The sequence below is a fragment of the Lycorma delicatula genome, chromosome 9, assembly GCF_047948215.1.
Source record: "Lycorma delicatula isolate Av1 chromosome 9, ASM4794821v1, whole genome shotgun sequence".
Taxonomy (NCBI): domain Eukaryota; kingdom Metazoa; phylum Arthropoda; class Insecta; order Hemiptera; family Fulgoridae; genus Lycorma; species Lycorma delicatula.
In genome coordinates, this window is record NC_134463.1 from 70414951 (window position 1) to 70440490 (window position 25540).

Below are 25540 nucleotides of genomic sequence, written 5' to 3' on the forward strand. Positions count from 1 at the left end.
AGCCCATTGGGCTGATCTAATGGTTAACTTGTCATCAAAATTCAGTTGTTTAACAGCTGATTTTCGAAGTCAAAGGTTTTAGGTTTAAATCCTAGTACAAGTTAGTTGCTTTTATACAAATTGAATACATCAATTCTGTGGAAATCCTGTGGTACTATGATGGTGTACTTTGTATGTTGGTCAATTAACCACATATTTTAGAAACATCAGCGTACATCTGTACAAGATTATACCTAATTTACATGTTATCCTCATCTCATTGGGCTGTGAGGGGGATGCTTATTTTTCGCTAGTTGAACAGACTGCAATGTACACATTAAGAAAAAGAAAAATTACAATACAACTAAAAAAAGTTCATAGACAATAATTTTAATAATAATTATAACAATTACCTTTAATGTTTCCACCTCAGCTAAATATACTCTTTCTTGTTTTTTCATTTCAGATATTTGATTTTCTCTTCTATCTAATTTCTCTTGAAGCCTTTTTATTTCACTTCGTTTTGTTCTTTGTCCTGACATCAAAACAAATCAATAACAAAACAATGCACATAAAAATATGATCACATCAGTCAATCAGAAGATAGTATAAAAAGATAATTAAAAAACAATCAGGATATAGAAATAAAACTTAAACTGGATAAAACCAGGCAAATTATCCATATAAAAATAAAATGTTGATTTAAAAAAAAATTATGAAATAATTATTAGAATGTGTATATTTTCTACTAAGATTGCAATAATTTTATATTGAGTATAATTATCTACCTTTCTTAGCTATGTCATAACTAACAAGTTGATGAAATTTGAATATATTCCATTTTTAAAATTCGCTGTACTCCCCAGTTACAGAAAGAAGCTAAAAAGGGTAGATAGATAATTGTACTCAATATGAATTTTTTTTGAGTTCCTGGTAAAGTTCTATCTTTATATCTTTGATTCAAAAGGATTCTAGGTCATTTAGCACTTGGACTTACCATCTTTCTTAAATCATATAACTAATATCCAATCATTGTAATAAATAAAGGGCACAATGTTACACATTTAAACTTAAGATAAAAAAAACTGTTGGGTTAAAAATTAGCTGAGCTCTATGATATGTAGATAAACTTCTATAAAAAATAAACATCTTTATTTCAACAACTGCTTTCTTACATTAGTTACAAAGTATAAATTTAGAATATATATATTTAGTATTTTTTATAAATAATAACAATAAATAACGATTGCTAAAAATATTTACAGATCAGCAGTTTGCAATGGACATGAGGATGAATAGAATAGAATATTTTTGCTTACTTAACTTATATTAACTAGTTAAAAAAGTTTATTTTAAATTCTTTGAGGGTTCCCATTTGATAAAATTAAAAAAATAATTCACTTCCTTCCACTGATTCAGTTTTTTCTGTACAGGAAAAAAACAATGTACACTTTGGAAGTAAATTCCATAGTTTTTTCTTTGTATAATTTAGAAAATGTTTTGTCATGACTGACAGCAAGGCAAGAATATAACAGGGTTCAAGATTTATATATATATATAAAACTGGAATTGATCACAAATTAATTTGATTGGTTAGTTTAAAAAATATTTTTTGTAATTAGCAGATAGCTACAAATCTGTGTGAAAAATATGTTTTTATCAAGAGACCTATACAACATTTGTTCAAAGAAAGTGAAAGCCTTATTTTATATCAGTTGGCTCATAAACTAAAATAGTGATCGACTGGATGCAAATATGTTGAAAAATATTCATAAACCCAATTAGTTAATGAGTACATTTAATTTGGTTTACACTGAAATAAAGTGATTCTAATATGATAACATATCCTTTATTATAAATAATCTTCATTAATGCTAAACTCTAAAATTCCAACAGATTTCATCCTTTTAGATGAAAATTGTAGTTTTTTTTATTTGCACTTGAAATTACAGCTGATACCAAATTACAGTTACTGTGCCCTTTATTTATTATGATGATTAGAGATGAGTCGTATAATGTATGAAAAATGGTAAAAGCCAGGTGACCCTAAATCTTTTCAGAAAGGTAAGATTAAAACTGCTGGGAAGATAATAAACAAATTAGTTTGAAGCAGTATTAATTCATTTAAGTCAACTAAATTAAAAGAATTATATTTTTACATCAACTTAATACACTGAAATGAGCTTCCAGTTCTGAAAATTTATTGTTTTGGATAAAATATTTTTTAACTAATAGTTAATCCCTAAGTTTAATATGGGTTCATGTGTTCATTATGATAATTTTATCAAATTTAATGTATTTTTATGTTTTATAATGTGTTGAGTTCATGGCTTTACACACTATGTGAAAATTTTGCAAGCTGTGATTAACATCTTTGTATATATATCTACACAACATTATGAGATGATTAACAGTCTGACTCTCTCATTGTATTAACTTATTTGTATATGATTCTTTATGTCTATATATATATATATATATATGTGTGTGTGTGTGTGTGTGTGTCTACATATATATATATTATATATATATATATATATGTAGAGAATCAACAACAAGCAATGCAAAATCTACTGACACACAGCAGAATCACAAAACAGTATCAGACAACAAAAAAATTTCAGGTATTTTTTAAGAAGCCAAAGTTTCCTGTTGCCTTCTTCACAAAAGCAAATAAAATAAGATTGTATATCAACCTGCCAAGTCCACTGAACTGCAGAAGACATTTACCCCCACAAGAGATATCTACATTCTATTTACCACAAGGAGTGGTATTTAGTGAATACCAATAATCTTAAAGAAAGTAATTCTGACTGATTCCGCTTTTACCTGAGGTGCTTTACATATGTACATATGTCACAGCCACAAGAAAGACAGGGAAGTAAGTAATAAATCTATCAACTCACTTCAGTTGTGAAAGAGTGCATTATAGACATTGCTTCAATTCAGCAGGGGGAAATTATACTGTACATTACTGTTAACATAATTTCTAAAAATATTAGTTTTCAACCATTTTTCTTGTGGTTTAATTAGTTAGGTAAACAACTATTGTTGGATGTTTTATAAGCCTCACTAAAGTTACACAAGTTAGAAATGTATAATAAAAAACACAGTATTAAATTATTAAACAAATATTTTCTCATTATTAACATACAGAGTCTGTATACATAGTAATAAAACTTTTAATTTATTATTATAAGCAAGAATAGTACAAATTATAAACAAAAATATATTGTTATGAAACTTAAATATTGTATTAATTCATTTTCAATATACTTGGATCTTGAAGAATTATATAATTATCACTAGTCAATACAAGATTTGTACCTAACATTTTACACAACTTTTCTCACTGTAATTTGGGAGCTGATTTCAAATACGGTATTGAATTGTTACTACGTAAAGGTCTAATTTAAATTGTAAATTTATACATTTTTTAAAATAAGCACATTAAGAATAGTCACAATTGAGGATAGTTTTTGTATTTTTACTTTTAAATAATATGCATACATGCTTAATAAAGAAAAAATAAATTAATATATACATTGCATCATGAGAAGTAGACACATACAAACATGTCTGTATGATGACATAATAGACATTTGTTGTTGCCTACTACAGAGCTTAAAATTTTATTCAGTCTAGCTTCACTTGTCTATACTGTTTGTTATTTCACAAAGTTATTAGTGTTTTACAATATTTTCATCAACTCTTTATAATATAAAAGTGATTTTTCTTGTTTTTATTTGCTACAACATGGCTTCTACAAAAGTTTGTGGATGTTCAAATCATCCAAACAATTTGTGTTATGTCTGTGGCAAATTTTTTACTAAATCTCACAAAATACTATTTCTGAATTGATAGAAACAGCTTATAAATTTTATTTTGATTGTGCACTCAGGGATCAAGATAAAATTTGGGCGCCTCATGTTATTTGCATATCATGTACAGTAGCTCTAACTGAATAGTTAAAAGGGAAATGATGAGCCATACCACTTGCTGTACTTAGGTTTGCTGTGCTACTTAAGGACCACTTTACTGACTGCTACTTTTGTGTGACAAATATATTTAGATTTTCATTAAAAAATAAAAGTTCATAAAATATGCAGACTTATCCTCAGCTTTAAAGCTAGTACCATATGGAGAGGAGTTACCTGTACTTGTACCAGTCATCTAATCTGACATTGCTAGAACAATCTGAAAATGAAGCAGATGATGTAAAGGATGTTGAAAAATTTCTTCCTGTATATGATGATAAATCTCCTCATTTAATTAAACAACATGAACTTAAGATTTAGTGCATGATTTAAAGTTATCAAACAGCAAGCTGAACATCTGGGGTCTAGACTACAACAGTGAAATCTTTTATGGAAAAAAACAAGTTACTATATTTAGAAAACGAAATAAAACTCTTTCAACTTATTTTACTAAGAAAAATTCATTGTACATTTGTATTGATGTCGATGGTCTGATGAAAAAGCTTGGAATTTAGCATATTCCTGAAGAATGGAGTCTTTTTATTGACTCTTCTAAAGTAAGCATGAAAGCAGTTTTATTGCACAACGATAACAAACAACCACCCATTCCATTAGTTCATGCAGTTGACATGAAAGAAATGTATGAAACTATGGCACCAATATTAAAAGCAATAAAATAGAAAGACCATATGTGGTAAGCTTGCATTGATCTGAGAATTGTTGCGTTACTTCTTGGTTTAAAAATATTCTTGTTTTCTTTATCTCTGTGATAGTCATGATACAAAAGTCATTGCCATGTAAAGAACTGGCCATTGCAGCAGGTGAAAAAAATGTAAAGCATTTATCATTAATTGAGAATGGTAAAATCATACTGTTGCCACTAGACAAGGCACTAGACAAAGATGGACCAGGATTTAATCATTTAAAAATAGGTTTTCCTGAATTGCATGATGGAAAGCTCAAGAGGAATGTATTAATTAGTCTGCTGCTTAATGACTCCAATTTTGATGATAAACTTAGCGAATGAGAACTAGCTGCATGGAAGTCCTTCAAAGATGTTGGTGGTGGTGTTTAAGTAACAGAAAAGATTAAAATTATGTTTCTCTTTTATTAATAAGCTGTTAGAAAACTACACACGTTTAGGATGAAGGAGGTCATTAAAAATTCATTTCCTACACTTCCATCTAATCATTTTTCCCTGAAAATTTGAGCTCTGTCAGTGATGAGCAAGGAGAGCATTTCCATCAGGATACTCTGATCATGGAGCATCAGTACCAAGAAACATGGGATCCTGAAATGATGGGTGACTATGTTGGTTTTTGTTTAGAGAAAGTGATCACACAATGTACAAGTGAAAAAGTTTGTCAACATATTTTAAAAATGAAAGGTAAGATAATTCCATTGATTTAAACTTTTAAAAACTGTTATTTTATAGACATTCACAATTATTTAGACTCTTAGAAACTGTTATTTTAAAATTGTATTAATGTATTTCAATTTATTTGTGTTTGAATAAATAAAAATATAGTTGATTTAAACAAATTTTATATGAAAACATATAAATAATAACAGTTTTTTTAAATATTGATTTCACAGTGATTATGCATTTACTGGTAAGTACATCGTATATATCTAAAAAAAAAAAACATGCGACACATTACACAAATTCTGATAACAGTTTTGTATTCAGTACCCCAAAATTGGTTAAAATTACCATGTACGATTTCAGATAAATGAAGAAAAGCTTTTTTTATTTACTAGTGTTATTTTTCTCAAGGCAAACCTGCCTTGTTAACTACATAAACAAGATTACTGTTATTGTTTCCAAAGTCCTCTTTATAACAATAAAACAACATGGTGAGTGATGAAAGAGCTCATATGACTGAAAATGGATCAATATATCTAGTTTGTATCATGAAATAAGGAAGCAAAATGAATAAATTCTATCATTCATTAATCTGATGAAATGTTGGGATCTGTCTGTGGTGCCAAGCTGAAAATATATAGAACATCAGTATATCATAATTGTACATGACTATCAATATTGATACTAAAAAACATAGATTTAAAAAAAGATAATCTTGTAAATGAAGTCATGTATGAGGTTTATGGATTAGTAAGGGATAATAACACTATTGAATACAGGTTAAGACAGATCAGGTTATTAGATTGTTTATCTGACAATACTAGAGTAACACACATTGTAAGAGAAAAATTAAGACAGGCAGGATGGGTTATTTGATAAAGAAAAGAGAAACATGAAAAATGTAATGTTTGACGTCTGAAAAAAAGAGAAAAAGCAAGATCTGGAATCAGATGGATGGATGAGATTACAGGAATCCTTGGAGGTGATTGGATAGACAAGATGCAGGATCAATTGGGATGGAGAAGGCTCATTGTGGAGGCATAGGTTCTCAAGGTCTGTTGTAGTCAACTAAGTAAGTAAAATAAAATATTTATGTAATATGTTGTTTTTCTCTGCTGCAGTGTGTAATTATGTAATTTCTGTTAATAGTGACATCAATTAGCAAGATGCAGACCAATAAAAAATGCAGAAAGCAAGCAAAAAATATTTTTTTTTTTAAAAGTCTTTATTTAACCATGAAACATCATAAATATTATAAAACTATCTTATCTATTAGAGTCTGAACTACTGCACACATACCACCTTAAAAAACAAACAGCTTGACTGGAAGATATGTAAATATCTTGTAACAGCATAACACGTGTTCATTGTTTAAATTAATCTAGTTAAAATGATGGATCATTGACATAGGCTATTGTTTCACACAGTGTTTAAGTTTGGAGAAACACTGTAAAATATATTACATCATGTTAATGAAACAAACCGTAAACATGCATGCCAGAACATTCAAGACAAATGAAAAACAGAAGTTGCTTGGTACTAGGCAAAAACAATTTAGAAGAAAATTTAACACAAAATTTAATTAAATATTATCTAAACTAGATTTTACCAACACCATTTTAATACAGGTGAGTTTATACCATATTAAATTACTATTATAGTTATTGTTATTACCAAGAAGAGCACGATGCAATTCGTCTTTTAACCTATTATTCGTGTCACTAAGGTACAGGTTAGAATCGTAGCACTGCTGTTTAGAAGTAGTGTCAGTAACACCATTACTACCATTCTTACTTGTTAAACCTAACTGCACCACTGAATCTGATGCGCTAGCTGAGGTAAATCCAAGATGTGAAATACTTTCAAGTTGTTCTAAATCATTTCTCAGCATATTGCATTCAGACTTCAATGAATCAATAGTTTTACTGTTCTCTTCTTTTTCTTTTATTAAATCATCCAATTTTTGTTGCAATCTTAGATTATCGTGTGAAATATTAGATGCCATAAGCTGTCGACATTGAGCTTGACTTTCTTCCAGATCTTTCATCAATACTGTTATTGTTTCTGATTTTTCTACTATTAATGATCCTAATTTACCTTGTATGTCTGACAACCGATCTTCTAATTTTTTAATTTCTTCATCCTAAAAAGAGACCACAGACAAATGGAATATTAATGACAAAAACTAAGATAATGTAAAAAGTTAGGCAACATATCCTATTAAAATAAAATATGATGTATTGAAAGAATTCAAGCTCTACGTATTTTTTTCCTGGGCGTCACCTCATTGTGCGCCCAGTACACAAAATTACTAAAGTAAATAATTAAAAATTAACAATTAGAATTTACCTTAAAAATTAAACAGATGAAAAACACCTATTCTAAATAAAATGAAAATTACAAATCTAACATAAAAAAACAAAATTGCCGTAAATTAAAAGGCAAACATATTACAATTTTAATCAAACACTTGAATCCAAATGCATGATTTTAAGAAAATACAAGACATAGATAACATCGAAATACTGTTGCCTGATATTTTTCGGTTATTAGCCCCTAAGCTTTAACTTCCAATGCAATGCTGCATAAAACACAGTCAACAAGCATGTGGTGTAATGTTAGTTGGCAGTAACAGCGAGCACAGATAGGTGCATCAGTCTGATATGAGATATCCATGGGTAAGTTTAGTGTGTCCTATTCACAAATGGTAAATAATAACCTCTCGATGATTATTTCTGCTGACACAGTGTTCTGAATCGGACAATGTTCTGTTCTGGACTGGGTGATGGTAGCATTCCATTCACTTTGCCACTTACCATGAAACACCCTCTTCAGAAAGCAGACAAGATCGTTGTTTCAAACAATCTTGTCTACTTAGTGAACATGCAATTAATGAAAGATGCTGCAAACATGTCTCTTTTTCCGCACGATCAGTGCGCTCATTGCCTGAAATCCCAGTATGACTAGGGATCCAGCAGAAGCTCACAGTTGTGTTACGCTGAGTCATTTCAGAGATAAGACTGTATATCACAGACAACAGGGTGTCTGGAGTAAATGCCACTAATCGCCTGCAAGACACTCATGAAACCTGAACAGACAACAAGTACGTGTTAGAATGTTGGGCTAAGTATATTTAGCAAACAGCTCAGTGACAAAAATAATGATGACAATGCTGGGATTGCCAAACATGTATGTTCTACTGCCAATCACAAAAGCACAATTAACAGAATTATCATGTCTAAAGCCATCTGTATAAACTATGGCATCAGGATTCACGCTATTTATAATATTAAAACGATTTTTGTAAGATAATCGGATTTGTGTTCTTTTTTGATATTGAACAGACTAAAGGAATAATTCCTGAGATGACCACCAAATGGGGTAATAACACCGAGAAACAGAGCTCCTGGAGGTAACCGTATATTTAAAGATAAAAAAGATGATGAGTTCCGATGGGCAGTAGATCTTGGCCATTCCTCATATCGAATATCATGCTGGTTGGAGAACACCACATTAAAGGTAAAATGATTTGGTTAGACTTTAATGTGAGCTACATAGGAGCAGATCATTTGGTTTCATCTATTCTAAAGAGATGGTTCATCACTGTCCACTAGCAGACATACCATGGAGCTTGAACGAAACGAACCTGCAGCAAGTCAGAATGAAATAAATTAATGATGGACTACATTGAGCATCCTAAGTGCAGTGGCCTGTGTGGAAGATTACACCATGCGGCTGTAGTCGAAGTAGGAACAGACTAGAGCTCAGTAGAAGTGCAACATATATATTTGCCCCAAAATCAGTACTAACAGCATATCCAGCATTTCTAGACATTTTAACCATACCTTCATGTCCTCTGCCCTCAGCTGGATGGTCGGATATTTCGCAGACATAACCGCGAAAAGATACATCATCCTGCGGATGGAGGTGAGTCTCCTGCAGACCCAGTATTAAAGGATTTTCATCCTTTAGAAGGATTTCTATACCCTCACGGTGAATATGGATACTGCAAACATTTCACTGAACACTTTTTCTTGTTATAACCCCTGTGAGCAGATTACTTATCAAATATTATTTGGTTTTTCTTTTTGGATTTTATAACTTTTAGGAAGTGTTTTGGTTCTTCGGGCACTTCATCTGCCTCCATATCCTCGAAGAAACCTCGTGATGGTGGAGGGGATTTGGAAGCCTGGGAGGTCGGAGATACTGTACCAGGCAACAATATTTTTTGTAGAGCCATACACTGGGACCTTAATAGTTTGTTATGTTATTGATGCAGCGGTAATTTTATTTGGTGGCGTACCAACTGAAGTAGTTTTTGGTAAACCACTTCACTGTTGGTCTTTCCACCAAAAATATTCTTCTTTTTGCCAGCACTCAATGCTGCAATAGCAGAAGTGAGGGATATTACCTGGTCTGACAAAGCCTGGACCAATCGGGTCAGTTCTTTACACAATGCACACTTGTTCTTCTTTTGCACACGGTTAGAAATAGCCTGGACAAAACAAACACTGGGAGTTGCAGAATTCTTCATGCTGAAGGATTTTCTGAATTCCTGATGAGCCAAGACACTTTCTACTCAATACCAATCCTTTATATAGCCTGTTCCTCCTTATAAACTGGGCATTCTCATCTTGCTGAATGTGGACCCTTACAGTAAATACACTTTTCAGCTTCAGTGCATATCTTACCATCATGTCCCGTACAGCTGAAATTCCCACATACTTGTTCCTTTGTGCAAAAAATTTTGTTTTCACCAAAACCCCGATACTGAAAGCAGTGTCTTGGGTTTAGTATATTGGTTAGCTGGCATTTCTCCCACCACCACCCCATTCGGTCGCCCTAGAGCATAGACCAAATGTTCCGTGCCAAAAAACGGCTACTGTGCCTCTAAAAAACTGTATAGCTGTAAAAAACTGTATCCTATCTGCTCCTAATGAGCTACCTAACTTGCATGAGCGAATTAAGCAGGATGCCGTACAGCACCCGCTTAAGTGTCCCAGTCGCTCACTTGTCAACAATAAAACTAAATCGGGGAGGCGCATCCCTTGTTACAATTAAAACTATTGAAGTTCTTATATCTAAAAGGCAGCAATTTAGGCTGCCACGCCTCGGTCGCTGTATGCCACTTAGTACCTGTCCACCATTTAACAGCGCTTGGAGCTAGTTTGGCTGGTGGCCAGCCATTACCTCAAGGAAGGATTCCTACAACAGAGCTTAGGAGTCATTATTACATTACACAACCCTTAAAATTAACGATGACGGTTGAACATAGCAACCTCATCGAGGAACTCCCACACGGTCCGACAATGCGGCTCTCGCCACATTGACTCGCCGTTTGTGAGCGGCCAAGTTTCCCCCTGACCTCTAAGTTCCAGGGTGGCTCGATCTCTGGCCCCCCCAAGAACACAGCAGTCGAGCATCATATGCACGTTCGACTGGACCTCCCCGCAGACACACAACTCATCAGCCACCAGGCGAAACCGAAACAGATATTGGTTCAGGTTTACATGGTTGGTGAGCACCCAGGCACCCGACGCCCTTAAAAACGAACTCGAGGCATACCATCCCCCCAGATCCTGTATAAAACTATACAAGGATCTTCCCTTAGTCGTGGTGTGCCATGTCTCCATCGCCTCTTTCGCAGACGGGAGATGGGCAACTGTACAAAATTTTCTTCCGGTGCATTGTGATCACTGTTCCGCTCCGGTTCTGGCCCGGCTCGAAACCGCATCCCAAATGCCTCGGCCTCCCGACCTCTTCGCAACTTCCACATGACTGCTCGAACTTTCACCACTAAATCGATTGGGAGAGCCTTTCCCAATACAGTAGTAGACTCGTAGGAGGTTGTTTTAAATACACCAGTGCATACTATCATGGCTCTGCGCTGGGCACTCCTTAAATTTTGAAGCAGTGCTCTATTTCTTTCCAACCTATGCGCCCAAACTGGCGCTGCATATGCGGCGCCAGTTTGGGCGCTTTGAGGCGTTTTCGATCATACTTTCGAAAACGCCTCGGTACACCAAGTACATTTGGCGACCCGACAGCCCATAATCCTTCTGAGCAATCCTCCTAAGCTTGTGCATCACAGAGACAGTGTCCGCCGCAACTTGCTTAATATAGTTACTAAAAAGCAACTTATCATCAAACAAAACATCTAGGTACTTATGAACCCTCACTCGGCTAATTACACAGCCTTTATATTTAATATGGGGGTTTCGACTGCATGATAATTTGTCTGCACCCTTCAGAAGCATAAACTTCGTCTTGGGCACAGAAATCTTTAAATTTTGAATGTCCATCCAGCCCTCGGTGGTTGACAAAGCCGCCTGCGCTCTACTTTCTAGCTGCAGTCGTGAATTGCCACGAACTAAAAGGAGACAGTCATCGGCGAAAGCCTGGGCCGTGACCCCTTCTGGGAATGTCAACCCCAGAAATCAACAAGGAAGGAAATGCTGCCTCTATATCAATAAAAATAGCCAAAACATATTTGCAGTCGGCACTTTCCACCTCGGCAAGAGCATTTAAGATGCAATCCTCGGTGCCAACCCCTTTAATGAAACCATATTGGCCTAGATTTAGAAAACAGCTCATATCGATGCTTTCCTGGAGCCGTTCCACAACAAACTGGGTTTGGTATATGTGGTCACACAGATAAAGAGGTAGCCAATTCTTATTCTCTTAGGAACAGTTGGTGCAGAAAAGATTAGGATAAGTGAGGATGTTAGCACATTAAAACTTCCTCTTGATCCTATGCACAAAAGTGACAGACTATGGTGACAGAACTTCTGAGATCTCTGATAGTTATATCAGCCAAGTCACAACAAAAGATCACTCCCTTGCTGGAATTTAGCACATTATGTGGCTCCACTATCATTTCATCCTTTTCTATGTACCTTAGGACTATGAGCTTCAGGCTCTATTCATCGTTATTCACCTCAATCAAAAGGGCGCCACTCCTAACCTTTTTAATTGATTTTGGTGACCCACAAGCTGTTAATATGCATATATTTATTAAAAAGGGAGAAACCTTAGAAAAGGATTTACCTTCTTCCTTATATTTCACTACAACAAATCTTACATTAGTTAACTTAGTACTCACTGTTACAATACTTGTTTCTTTGCCGCTTGACACGTCTTTGGCTGACAATATCAGTTGAAGTCTTTTCAAACCTCCATTTTTATTAATTCTTTCAAGTGGACCAACAACCACCAAATGATTTTAAATTGGGACTAACATTTGGTTCCCACAAGTACCAGTGATTTAACAGACCATACCAACAGAGTGTGTGCATACTGGAGCTAGGACTGCATGCAACTGGGTTCACCCTGGTGCCCAGAGGACATCAATTAAGGCTTCCGGCACCAAATACAATAGCTTGCCAGTTCAAGGCTGTAGTTTCCACTTTGGGTTATGGTTGCATTTCTTAAGGTGTCACAACAACACCAAATGTAAGTGTTAAGAAGAAACAGTGTACGATATTCTGTGTTGCCATGTAAGTGTATCGGTTGTAATTTATGTAATGTTTGTGGTGTGGTGTGGATGTATGGTATAAAAGGTTCAACAGTTGTGTATAATGGGAAGAAAATCTGCATAGGCTAGGGCCATGGGGATGCCAATCTCCAAGCTGTATGAAATTATGGTTTGGTATACTAGAAAAAATTGTGCAAGTATATAAGATACCAGTGGTAGTATTAACCATATTATAAAAATTAGGAACCTTTTAATTAACAGCATTTAAAGCAAAACATTTCAGTTGGTTCCCTAGCTAATTTATTAAATAACCAAAGCTTTATTTTGTACAAAGCAGCAGTGTCCACTACTGAAGTTAACAGGAGGAGATAACACTATATACACAGCTCTAATAATACATTATTGACACAAAAGTTCTCTGTTATTATTGTACTGACTTGTTGCATTCCTTCTAACTGCTCAAGGAGGATAACAGCAACAGTTCAGGATTAGGTTGTGCATTATACAAGAATTATACTATGTAACTTTTTTCTACTGTATAACAATACACTCACTTAAGATAATTACACATTTCTTTAATAGCATAATTAGCTGGAGTGAATAAACTGAGCAATGACATATATAAAAAGTTTATATACATTTTTATTAAATATTAATCTGTTAATTTGTGCATGTTACTTTTATTTTATATACATGTATGTATTTTAAAAAAAATTAAAATGCCAAGATCAAACAAACATGTTCAATCTGTCTTCTTGTATTAGCCTGAAAAAGTAGTTTGGAAATCACTACTATTCTCTAAATTTTTCCTTTGTAACTTTAAATTTAACAAGCCTTATTTTTAAATATACATATTAAACAAATAAAATAGTGTACAAACACATATTCTAATTAAATGCAAAAAATTGTCGTTTGTTTCTTTGCAACAGCATCATGTGAAAGCCAACCACTGATTGCTTTTACATTTTCAGGATATGCTTGTGTTATCGCAGGGGAGGATGAAAGCCATAGATAGAGCATCTAACCCCCTTGGGGTAAAGATATTAAAGATATTCCTTAAAGAAACAAAAATTAATCCTTTTACATCATACACATCTGTTACCACTGCAACAGAAATATAATGAAGTAAAAGTGACTGATTCTTTTTTCTTTAATGAATATCCGTAAAATATTTAATATTCTAACAAACCATGAAGATAATGAACATGTTGGAGATCCAGGGTGCGAAGCCCCCAGGTTAGGCATATAAATATACTTTATACCCAGCTAGCACATTGTTGCCATGTACAGAGTCAGGAAGTCTCCATACCCCTAATGTTAATGAAAAATATGAGTCAGGATATGTTTAAAACACATGGTATTTTAGCTAGGGTCAGTTGGCAACAGTTTTTTACAATGTCACACACTTTTGAGTAAAAGACAGTTGTGCTAAAATGGCTAGCATGAGTAGTTACAGTGTTGAGGAGCGGTTAGTGAAAAGTGTATGGGTCCATGAACAACATATGAATCAAACATGAAGCTAATTAGTGATATGATTTAGCAACACTTTAATAAGCCGCTGCCATGAAAAGCAACAATGCTGGCTTGGGAAAAATGTGGATTTGAATTAGGCAGTGTTAAAGATAGGCCACGAAGAGGACAAAAGTTAATGCAGTTAGAAACATATGCTGCTGTTGCAGTTTAAAATTGAACATCCCCAATGAAATTAACTTGTAAACGGTCAGCTGAACTTCATAAACCATGGACGACAATGCAAGATCATATGCAAAAGGACTTGAAAATTAGGCCGTTTCATCTGATGTTCATCAATGAACTGTCAGATACAGACAGAATGTTGTGCTACATCCTTCCGGGCTTTATTAGAAAAATTCCACGCTGCTGTGCACCACGGAAAGGTGCTTTTTACTGATGAATGTGCAATATATTGCAATTCATGTGCTGTAAATGTGTTATTTTGGGTGAATGAAAATCCTTAATGTGAAACAGAGTTGGAAAGAAATCAACCACATGTCATGATATAGGGTGGAATGAAAGCTGATCATTTGTTTGGTCCTTATTTTCTTGACGAGTCAGTGAATGCACAAGCTTATTTAGAGGTGTTGGAGGCATGGTTAATACCACAGCTTCAAGAGAAGGATCTCATGGGAATGAGTATGGCCACAGCCGGATGGAGCACTTGCACAATTTGCTCTATCAGTCTGCATGTTTCTGAATAAAAAATTTCCGAGATGCTGGATTGGCTGCGGTACTAAAGCATTACTAGCTCCATTATTATGGGCACCACGAAGTCCTGATCTAACAAAAACAGACAATTCATTATGGGGAATTATTAAGGCACATGTTTCTGCATGTCGCTACACCACAAATGAAGAATTGCGTGACACTGTAAGGGACACCTTCTGTAATGTAACATCAGAAATGCTCAGTCGCATGTCACAGAGGTCATGGCAACGTATAGAATTGTGTGCGCAACATAAGTGTGAATAACCCACCGGGTTGGTTTAGTGGTTAACGCGCTTCCCAAATCAGCTGATTTGGAAGTCGAGTTACATCGCTCAAGTCTTAGTAAAGCCAGTTATTTTTACACGGATTTGAATACTAGATCGTGGATACCGGTGTTCTTTGGTGGTTGGGTTTCAATTCACACATTTCACACATCTCAGGAATGGTTGAACTGAGAATGTACAAGACTACACTTCATTTACACTCATACATATCATCCTCTGAAGAATTATCTAATCGGTAGTTACCGGAGGCTAAACAGGAAAGAAAGAAGAACATAAGTGTGAATACACAGACCCACTAGACCATTAAAATTAATATTATGTATCAAGTGAGTAAATAAAATAGTTCATTATTATATCAGATTTTTCACTTATAAATCACTAGCAGACCCGGCAATGCTTCGCTATTGCTACATTTGAGTATATATACAGATTAAATAAACATAATTGAAAGTTTGATAAAACATTTAATAAAATGAACATTACAGAACTTCACAAAATTTAACCCTTTTTTCCTTTTCTTTTTTCCCCCTTTTCATTTTTACCATATTCCCTCTCCACCATTTCCCCCTTCTCAACATTCTTCCCTTTCCTTCACCAATTTCCCTTTACACTTTCCAATTCCCCCTTTTCTTTTTTCTACTCTCCCCTTTCCATTTACCCATTTTTATTTTTTCCATTTTCACCTTCTTCCCTTTTACAATTTTTCCCTTTTTCTCTTTCTCCCTTTTTCCCTGCACGTATATCGGTCCAGTAGTTTTTTAGTCTATAGCGAACACACATATCAGAAACACTGAAATGGAATTGTAAAATATTTAGTATAGCGTGTATTGCTTTTGCATCCAACAGATAGCACTGTTTTTTTAAAAAAAAAAAAACATGTTTTTACCTGTCACAGGTGTGACTTAAGTATATAAAAACATGCGCGTATTTGAATTCAACGTTGTGTCAAAATTTCAAAGCAATCGGTGAAGAAATTTCAGAGATTTTATATTTTAAACAAAAATTTATATTTTTATTTATATAGATTATAAATTTTTAGTTCTAACTTTAGGGGATACAGTGATTTCCTGGCCACTCTGTACATGCCAAGCTTCATATCGGTGAACGCAACATTAGCCGCTCAGATGTCAACAAGAGCACAATATATGTACGCACCTGCACAAGCATAACTACCAACAAGTAGCTGACTGCATGGTCGCTACCTCTCCCCTCCAGCTCACTGGCTGGTGGGCCCAGCATGGGATCAATTGGGGAGAACTGCCTTGGCCATGCTGGCAGAAGATGACCAACACCAACCCGACACTGCAGGGCTCTTAGAGCCACCACTGTCAGACTGTAGTGGAGAGACCTAACTGCCGCTGATGGAAAGCTCGGTCGGATTCCAATGGATGAGCCGCAACTCCCTGACTACAGCTGAGCCAACATAGCCGGAGACCAGCTTTCGGACCCAACAGCACTTCTCAGGGCTACCTCACAAAATGCACAAATGGTCCTTTTCTGGGCCATCACTTCAAAAACCTCGAACAGTTCTTTACATAGCTACCACAAGATTTTAAAGTGCCACATGCCGCCAAACCCATTTGGTAATATATTTATATATATATATATTTTTTTAATTTTAAGTTATTACTTTACTAGTTTTAAATAACAAAATGAAAATGGAAAATCGTGCTAATAAAACAGTAACAACATATTTGTGTTCATCAAATAACAAGCATGACTCATCATAGTAAAGTACAAAAATATGAATATAGAATTCACTTTAATTACATTATTATTTCATAGCGGTGCCATTATATAGTGTACATTGATCTTGATTTTTTTTTTTAATTAATAGGTGTCTAAACAATGTTTTAACAGCTAGATGATTCTTTCTTTAAAAAAGGCATTTTGAAAGAAAATTTCAGTTGCAACACTCTTCAGCCATATAACCCTTTCCTGTGCAATCAATGTAAAAAAAACTCTTCTCAGTAATATTGCCAATGTGTAGAAAATTTTCATTAACACTTATTTTCATCTTACAATTAAAATTTAAAGTAAGGAGGTTTACGATTTAGTAAAAAGGTTTATAGAAAACTTTATAAGTTATTGTTTTTTTTTAATAAAAGGTTACTTAAATTTTCATTCTTCTATTGATTATTAAAATGTTTAATTTCAATTTTTTTATAATAAAAACATTTTAACTAAAACCCAACTCTATTCAAGTTTTTGGTTTTAGAAGTTGTATATTTATTCAGAATATATTTAAAATCATTTTGTTGATATCTTACATATCAAGGTGAACACATAAACAAATGATAGTTTGTAATCTATGTGCATGCACGCACACAGAGTTTTATAAACCTAGTGAATTGAAGGAGGTCAGTGTTTTTTAAAATAAATTAAAAATTTATTTACTACATTGCAGTTAACTATTTAAAATGGTGAATTGTATTTAGTGGTTGTGACAATAAATAATACATGTGTACATGAACCTAAAGGTGTAGATTTTGAAAGACAAGAAAAAAATAAATTTTGTTAAACAAGCTAAACAAAATATTACTAAAGTATTTCCTACTATTTTCTGAATAATATATTCAGCATGTAACTGAAAGTATGTATAATAAACTATTTTAGTAACAGAAACAGTATTGCACTATCAAAAACATTTTTAGCATCACTTGCATTATATAAATATCCTAATTAGAGATTGGTTGTAATAAAAGTATTGAATATAATTTAGATACATCAATAACTATTTGTGGAATTGCATTTCTTCGACAAGGGCAATTAATTCTATATATATAGATTAACTATACAATTGAAATCTTAAAGTAAAAAAAAATTTGGGTTAAGTAATAAAGTAAAGAAAAATATTTAAACTGTTCATTCTGATTACAGAGTTCAAACAGAAAAAAAACCCAGTATGACAGAATGATTATAACCTGCAAATTTCTATTATGTATAAACTACGAGGGTAAGTCAATTTTATTATCTGAAATTTAGTTATATTTTTGTTTATGTTGGTAGTACTGCCGTGTTGCATAGATGACGCATGTGTGGTTTAATTGTTGTTATGTCTGTGCAGGTTTGATGCTACTAGGTTAGTTCCATTATCGCTACCCTGTCGTTAACCATGGCTGCTTCACTTTCTGTTTGGACCAAAGAATAGCAACGTTCAGTGATCCGTTTTTGTCGTCAGAAGGTGTATCAGGGGCCAAAATTCATCGAAGACTTTCGGTACAGTACGGGAATAGTGTGTTGCCACAACGGAGTGTCTACGAATGGATTGAAAAATTCAAAAATGGTCGCACAAGTGTTATGCATGACGAAGGAGCTGGATGACTATTTACTGCCACAAATGAGGAAAATATTGAGCATGCATGTGTCATGGTTTTTTTAGACAGACGAGTAATTATTGACGAAGTGGCACGTTGTCTGCAAATTAGTCATGGTTCTGCCTAAAAAATCATCCAAAACAGACATGGGTTCCATAAAGTCTGTGCAAGATGGGTCCCAAAACAACTCACGGTTGCATACAGTGAGATACTTACTGCCTAGCTGAAGCATGCTATTCGAAGGAAACACCAAGGACTGCTGTTGAAAGGTTTTGTGTTGTTGCACGACAATGCTCTTCCACATACTACTAGCCACACTGCTGAAACGCTCCAGAAACTCAACTTTGAAGTACCGGCTCATCCTCCGTATAGTCCTGATCTTGCCCCTTCTGACTACCACTTGTTTGGTCCACTCAAAGAGGCATTAAGCAGTGAAAGAAGCAGTGCATTCCTTGTTCGCAGCTCAACAGAAAACCTTCTTTAATGAGGGCATCAGGAAGCTTGTGCAACGATGGACCAAGTGCGTTGAAATGTGAGGGGACTATGTTGAAAAATGATGTACATGTAAGTTTCCTATTTGTATTGCAATAAAGTTTATAACTACATTGCGGATAATAATTGACTTACCCTCATACATTATAACCTAGCAGTCAGTCAGTTCATTGTAATATAAAAACTTCAAGGTGGTTATAGACAGATAAGATATTCATAAAGTTGTGCTCTTGCCATCTTGGTATTAAGAAGAAGTACACTTAATTATTTAAGAGAAAGGGGATAACACAATATGTTTAATTATTATTAGTATTATTCTTTATCATGCATTACAACAACTATTATTGGGCCTGCCTGCTGTTAATGTTCTATGAATGAATAAATAAATTACTACTTCTACTAATATTTCTACTGTACTATTATTGAAATGTAAAATGCACACCTTTTGTTTTAATTTAGAATTGTAATTTTCTAACTGGTGATTTAAAGTAGTAACTTCTTGTAGATGTTTACTTTGTAATGATTTAATAGTATTTTCCAACTGCCTTTCAGTTTGCTTTGTACCATCAGACCTTTCTAAAAATGCCAATCGTTGCTGTAAATCTGTTATCATACCTCTAGCTGCTTCTAGCTCTTTTATATTCTAGAATAAAGAAAGCAGTAAAAAATCACATTATTAAACATTATTTAAAACAAAAAAGTGAATATGGAAGAGTAGCAAAAAAAGTCTTAGTTTAATTATGATAGGAAAAGAATTTTGAGGAAGACAAAGAAAAAAATGTATAAGGCTGTATGAAGAAAGATCTAAGAAAGTGAACAGAGGAGTTGTATGTTTTCAAGGAAGAATAATACAAAAAGTGTCAATTGCAGTTCATGATCTATAGTCTGACGACCCGTAACAAATGGATAAAGAGAAAGAGTAACGATAACACTTTAATTTTTTAAATAATTTAGGTTTTGTTTTAAACTGTTAGTTTATTTATTTCAAATGAATCGACTTTGCTTTAAGAATTCCATTTTTTTTTTTCATGTTTACAACAAAAAGATTTCCTTAATTAAATTTAAAAAAAGTTTGCAATTTTATTGGAAGATAAAGTCAAATATTTAAATTACAAACAACCTTACCTAACAATTCTCTCAAGTATTTTTCAATATGCCTTTTCTTAATCAATCCCTTTACATCTTTCCTACCATGCTTCTTAAAAACTTTATCTAAGTTTCCTCTACTTTCTCTTCTAGAAATTGCACATGATTCTGATCCATGCAAGAATAGAAATATAGCAGCAATTAATGGATTTGATCTTTATATTCACTGGCACTAATTTTCCAACGTTTTGAAAAACTATGACTTTTTTCCTGATTGATCTTATTCTTAAATATTTCACACCTTAAAAAACTAAAATTTCACTAATGCACTTTCACAAGAATGTGCATTTCTTGTATTTATAAACTGCTTCATCTACTTTATTACTAACTGTCACCATCTTTGTGTTCTCTAAGTTTACCTTAATCTCCTAATTTCATATTTTTCCATCCATACAGTTATTCGATTTAGAACAACATTCTTTTCTCCCAAAAGAGTAATGCCCTCGATGAATAATCATGCTTTCTTTTGGTTCCTGGCATTCTATTTTGCTCTTCACTTCTATTTGGGTCTCTAACGATAAATATGCAAAAGTACAATCTACCTTGTCATAGCCTAGTTTCTATACAAAGATTCTAGTCTCTCCAAGAGATCCTTACTACACTTTCACAATATTTTGACATTTCTTACCCCTTGTTATATGTCCCCAGACAGAAAAAGTGCATTCCCTTAACATTTAATATTTTTGTACATATTACTTCATATTTTTGGAGTAGATCATTCTACTATTTTCCCTATTTGACAGGTAATTATCTTTCAGGAGACTGGAATGGTAATAGGACATTCCAGCCTCCTATATTGTTAAATAAACAGATAGTGTCAACATAATGTTTTAGCAAGATCTGCTTGCTCAGTTACCTGAGTAAGTTTTTTAAGAGGGTGTTGGTTACAGGCTCAACCAAGAACTGGAGGCAACTGGCAGTCTTAGCTAGCAACCTATAATTTGGCTTCTGTAAGGGCAGGTCAACTGTAGATGCCATATCTGGAGTCACAACCAACATCTGGGAGACCAGATTAGGCTGAAGGTATATGCGTTTGATTCTGTTGGTGATCTTGTTTGATGTAAAAAAACATTTAACAATGAAGGGTGGGGAACGATATTACAGGCACAGAGTCCATAGTTAAGGATGATAATCCAAAGTAACTTCTCTGAAAGATCAAAAGATCACCAATGGATATTTCCACTGAGGGAGAGGTACGAATCAGGATGAGTATGGCATTCCACAGGGTTCGGTGTTAGGAGCCAACACTGTGGTATACTGTGTATGACGAAGTCCTATCTGTTGTGGTTCCCGTTAAGGCAGCCCTTACTGGGTTGCTGATAACTTGGCACTTGTGTTGACGGCAAAGTCAGAATGGGTGGTGATGGACAATAAGAATGGGGCGATTAACATTACTGTTTTGCGTCTGCAGGAGATCAAGCTCTAGTTTTCACTGGAGAAGACCCAAGTGGTGGTATTGTCAGGTAGGTGTAAGCTGACCCTGATTTCAATTAGGGTCGGTACCACGGTAGTCCACCCTACCCCCGCAGTGAAATACCTTGGGGTTTGGATAGATAAGAACACCACGTTTCAGAGACACGTAGAAGTGTAGGTAAAAGACGAAAAAACAGCTACTGTAACTGGTTGGATTACGACCAACATTGGGGATCCTTGCACATTGAAACAGAGGGTCTCATCCTCAGGTAGTGCTCTCAAAAATACTTTATGAAGCCCCAGTCTGGTCCATCTCGCTGCAGAGGGGTAGAGCCCTTTTAATTCCTAGCAAGTTGCACATAGCTGTCTCCTTTCAGAAATGCTGTGGATACAGGACCATCTCAAGCGGTGCCGCTAGCACAGTGTCTGTGCTCCTGGATCTTCTTGTTTGGAGGAGGGAGGAGATGTACAGGGAGTGGGTAAGGCGGATATGAAGGCATCGCTTGTCCGCAGATGGCAGGAGAGATGGGATCAATTGATGAAAGACAGATGGACCTGATCCTCCAGAGATGGCAGAGCCAAAAACACGGGGGCTAGGGTATGAGTTGACCCAGTTCCTTACAGGTCATGGATGTTTCATGGCATACTTGTGTGTGCAGACGCTGAGACCCTCTGTGGATTGTGATTACTGCTGGGAGGAAGATACAGTGAAACACATGGTGCTTTGTGTGCGATCAGTTCCTGCATCATAGGGAAGCATGCAGGGCAGAATTCGAAGTGCTTACCCCAGAGAATATCATTGGGACTGTGCTTCAGACTGAACGGTCATGGCACATAGTGTCCACAATGCTGGTTAAGATCATCTGCTTCAAGTTGGTGGAAGATGTCCAGTGGTGAATAACTACCTCTGTCTCCCTTGGGGCACATTCCTGGCCCTAAGAGGTCGAAGTTTAAAAATATATATATAGTGTTACAGGATGTATTCACCAAATTTCAGGAACTGATTCAGGACACCAAAATGAGCAAAAATGTTCACATTGACATAAGTCCTATTTTGTTTTGTTTTCCTTCTGGAAGCCATTTTGTGATTTTCAAAAAAAAAAAATATTTCTTAGGAATGGGTATACTTACTTTAATTAAATTAGGCAATTCTAAGAATACTATCTTAAATATTTTCCATTTTTTACCTTAATTGTTTCTTTAATCTGTTACTTTTTTTATCATATTGACAGAATCATATTGATCAAGAGAACTCAGTTATTCATTCTCTACATATGAATATGTTATATAAAAATACAAAACTACATTGTAATACCTGAATTACATAATGAAACAAAACATAAAAAAAGAAATTAACTGAAATATAGAATTATCACTATTGAAAAAGGCACAAACTCTGCATAAATGAACAAAGAATGAATCAAATATAATTTTAATTTCACCTAAGTTTCTAATCAATTCAAAACAAGTAATGTTCTTCAGCATTCGAATGATGAATGAAGATTTTTTTTCTTGTATCCGGAAATGAAATAAAAATTCTGTAGTATATGAAAAATGCCATGCCTGACTGAGACTCAAAATTTTGGGAGCCTTTTGAATGAAAGGTAGATAGATGCTACCCTTCCACCACAAAGGCCTTCAATTAACGCTTTAACATGTTCTTTAATTTCATAATTTTTATTCCCTATTAGTTGATGTTATTTAAAAAATGACCATAGAATTTGTATAAAAAGAGTAAGGTTTACAAATCTTTTTTTTTTTCACTTAATATTGCATGTACAACGTAATTATATAATAAAAAAGAAAAATATTTATAGAACATGTCATACACATGCCTCTTTGATTACTATCTGAATGAAATGTTACATGACAAAATAATGAAAAATATAACAAAACTAATTAAAAATTTATAAAAAGCATTTAAATATAAAAAATAAACTTTATAAACAAATAGTATTATAAAATTATGTAAAGACATGTATGTGAGTAAGTAACAGTTGAAGTAAATAAAAAAGAGCTGATTCACAGAATGATGGAGCAGAATAACATATCAAAATATCTATTTCTAATTAGGATTTGTTTGTTATGAAGGACTATATGCAAAACCTTTCTTCATAATCCTGTATCTAGCCAAGTTCATTTTAGTTACGATTACTGGATTAAGTCAGCAGCATATGATAACATATCAAAATACGTAATAAGTATAACAAAGTGTGCTTGGAATATGGTTTGTGACAACTAAGAAAAAATGCATTAAAAAAAGAAGAAAATTATAAAAAGGGAGCCATTCATTACAAATAAAACCTACTTTTTATATAATTTGTACACTTCTAACTACCTTCATGAAAAAAAAAATATATATATATATTTTAGTATGACACATGAATTTTTCTTTAATATGTAAGAAAAATTCCCTGGTGTTTTATAATACCTGTTCCAGTTAATTTATGTAGAAGATACTTTTTAAGTGAAAAGTGAAAAATAAACAAGTCTCTCACCTTGCATTAGGGCGTTTTTTGCTTTATCAACAACTTATTTTTAAATCAAAATTATTCTACAAATTTTAAATAAAATTAACTTAAAATATTCAACCAAATAAAAAACTCAGTAAAATTATTTTTTCATCTTCTTGAATAAATTTAAATGTTGAAATATAAAATTTTGACATTTTGAAGTTGGAATTGTGTGTTTTTAATTTGGAACTGACTCAAATGTAAAATTTAATTACAAAATAGAAAAATAATTATTATTGTGTTTTTTTACAGTTTTTCTAAAGTTAGCATGATTACTTGTTAAAATTGATTATTATTAGATCATAGATAATTACATTTGGTACACAAATTAAAAAATAGGTAAATTATTACAAAGCTTGAATAAAAAATTCTTAAAACGTATATTAATGAAAAGTTCTTGTACTAACCTACCTCAGATCTAGTTTTTTCTAAATTAACAATATTTTGTTTCAATGTTGTAACTTCACGTTCCAAATCTGATGATTTATTTTTACTCCAAGCTGTAACCATAATTAAAAACTTATGAGGGTAAGTCATATATTTTACGCAATTTAGTTATATTTTTGTTTATTGGGAGTACTGTCGTGTTGCGTATATGACGCATGCGTGGTTTAATTGTTGTTATGCCTGTGCAGGTTTGATGTTGCTAGTTAGTTCCATTATTGCTGCCCTGCTGTTAATTATGGCTGCTCTGCGTTCTGTTTGCACCAAAGAAGAGCAATGTTCAGTGATCTGGTTTTTGTGGTCGGAAGGTGTATCAGGGGCTGAAATTCATTGAAGACTTTCAGTACAGTACGGGAACAGTGTGTTGCTGCAACGGAGTGTCTACAAACGGATTCAAAAATTCAAAAATGGTCACACAAGTATTACGCATGACGAAGGAGCCCGACGACTGTTTACCACCACAAATGAGGAAAATACTGAGTGTGCACGTGACATGGTTTCCTTAGACAGACGAGTAACTATGGATGAAAAGGCACATTGTCTGCAAATTAGTCACGGTTCTGCTTACGAAATCATCCACAACAGAATTGGGTTTCATAAAGTCTGTGCAAGATGGGTCCCAAAACAACTCATGCAGTTGCATAAACAAACGCACTTGGATGCCAAAAACATTTGGATTGCTATGGTAACAAACGAGACATCTTCTTGGACAGAATCATCACTGGTGACGAAACATGGATCCATCATTATGAGCTGGAGAGTAAACGGCAGAGTATGGAATGGAAACATCCAAATTTGCCCTGAAAAAAAAAGTTCATGATCCAACCGTCCGCATGAAAACTGATGCTTACGGTTTTTTGGGACTCACAAGGCCCAGTACTGGAACATTATGAGGAAAGAGGCATGATAATA

General features: G+C 34.0%; 1 protein-coding gene across 2 annotated transcripts in view; it reads right to left on the minus strand.

Moving 5' to 3' along the window:
- Positions 1-25540, minus strand: part of LOC142330119 (uncharacterized) — an 87381-nt gene that overhangs the window by 37380 nt on the left and 24461 nt on the right. For both annotated transcript variants that reach the window (XM_075375203.1, XM_075375202.1), the window contains exons 7-10: positions 24596-24684; positions 19555-19755; positions 6997-7465; positions 393-514 (exon numbers count right to left, since the gene is read on the minus strand). In XM_075375203.1, the coding sequence (XP_075231318.1) occupies positions 393-514; positions 6997-7465; positions 19555-19755; positions 24596-24684 (881 nt within the window). The remainder of the gene's footprint in view (positions 1-392; positions 515-6996; positions 7466-19554; positions 19756-24595; positions 24685-25540) is intronic.